Source organism: Hyperoodon ampullatus (assembly GCF_949752795.1).
Source record: "Hyperoodon ampullatus genome assembly, chromosome: 15".
NCBI lineage: Eukaryota > Metazoa > Chordata > Mammalia > Artiodactyla > Ziphiidae > Hyperoodon > Hyperoodon ampullatus.
This window is the reverse complement of record NC_136928.1, coordinates 34,684,702-34,686,410: the sequence shown is the minus strand read 5'-3', so window position 1 is coordinate 34,686,410 and position 1,709 is coordinate 34,684,702. Positions and strand designations below refer to the sequence as shown.

At 53.2% G+C, this 1,709-nt stretch overlaps 1 protein-coding gene across 1 annotated transcript; it reads right to left on the bottom strand.

Moving 5' to 3' along the window:
- Positions 1-557: 557 nt before the first annotated feature.
- Positions 558-1,493, bottom strand: SERTAD2 (SERTA domain containing 2; the record flags this gene model as incomplete). The annotated part of the gene is made up of 1 exon (XM_079721111.1): positions 558-1,493. The coding sequence occupies one exon, from the start codon at positions 1,491-1,493 to the stop codon at positions 558-560; it is 936 nt and encodes a 311-aa protein (XP_079577237.1).
- Positions 1,494-1,709: the final 216 nt, after the last annotated feature.

The following is a 1,709-nucleotide window of genomic DNA, read 5'->3' as shown; positions in this document are numbered from 1 at the left end:
AATATCATAAACTGCGGAATCTGTACAAAAATATAAAATAAATTTGGGCAGCAGTTTCTAAACAGCCATGTAAATGCAACACTTACGAGGAGTAGTTAATGCCTCTAAAAAGGCTGAATTGCCAAGTCAACCTATACAGGGCGAAAATGCCGGAAAAGGTACTGAGATTATCTAAATAATATATATATATATTTTCTTTTTTTACCTCTTGCAATAAAACTTATAGAAAAAATAGACAAATATGCACATGCAATTTACAGCTTTTCCAACTTATTCCTTGTGCTTCACTTGAACTGTTTATTTTTGTCATTCCACATAGTGACATTGTCTTCAAATGTATTCTTTCCTATTCCCGGGTACTAGGTCTCTGAGAAACCACTCAAAAAAGCATATTAAAAGTGGTCATACTTGGATGAAGGCACTCCAACTCTGCTCAAAGCAAAAACTAGTGTGATCCTTTTGTAGAATGTTCTTTTTCTCAGAAAAAGGCAAGCAAGGGTACATGCACAGTGCGGAGAGCTGTCGGGGTGCGGGGTGCAGGCGGTGGGCCCCGGGGCTCAGGACCCGACCAGCACCTCCATGATGTGGTCCAGCTCTGTGAGGTCCATCTTGAAAGGCTGGCTCGGGGCGACGGGCTGGCTGCTGTAGGGGGCCAGCGTCTTGAGGAGGTCGTCGGCCGACACGGGGGACATTTTTGAGGATGTCCCCGACGCGGACGTGCAGGGGTCAAAGTCGTACATGGACGTGTCAATGTCGGCAAACAGGATGTCGTCCAGGGTCAAGTCTGTCAGGAAGCCCGTGGACGTGGTGATCTCAAAGTTGCCGGGCAGGGAGTCCATCAGTTTCGGGTCGTCGGGCCGGCCGTCCTGGAGCCCCTCGGGTCTCTGCGCGCCGGGCCCGCCGGAGTCCCCTTTCGGGTCGTCGGTGGTGGCCTCCGCGGCCTCCATGGAGGTAGATGTGGGACAGAGCTCCTCGATCTCATCCAGGGCGGAGGAGAAGCTGTCCTTTTCCGGCGGGAGGGCAGGAGGGGCGAGTCTGGCGGGGGCCGCAGGCTGCGCGGCCGGGGAAGTGCAAAACGTGTCCTGGTCGTCCTCGAGCAGTGAGGCGGGGGTGAGGCAGGCCTCCAGGGGCGCAGTGCCGCCCAGCTCGCAGGGCGAGGGCGCGGGGTGGCTGAAGGCAGGCGGCGCCTCCCGGTAGCTGGAGCCCAGCGGGTCAGCGGGCGGCGAAGAGGCGGGGAACGCGGGCCTCAGGCTGCCCTCCTGCTTCAGCTCCTCCTGGATCCGCCTCAACATGTTGTTGATCAGCACGGTCTTTTGCAAGCTGGGCTCTGTGAGGGGCCTGTGGTTGTAGAGTTTCATAAGGGAAATGTTGAAGATAGTCTGGCGCTGTAAGGTGTAAGACACCTTGGACGGACCGTCGGAGGGGGACACGATTTTGCCTTCCAGCCCATCTTCATGCTCGTCAAACTTCCGTTTTCCTCCTTTCCCCAACATATATCTGCCAAGGAGAAAGGAAGGAGATGGAATCAATCCCAGAAAAAAGAATTTCCACCGTAAAAAAAGACGCGGATTCAGAGGTCAGGACTCGGACTTGAGTTCCCTGCCCAGGGTTGGTTACAACAGAAGAATTCATTGGGAAATCTACCTTTGTGTGCCGGTGGAGCAATTTTTATCACTGGGTAGTCTGTTGAATGTATTTCTTGAGAAATG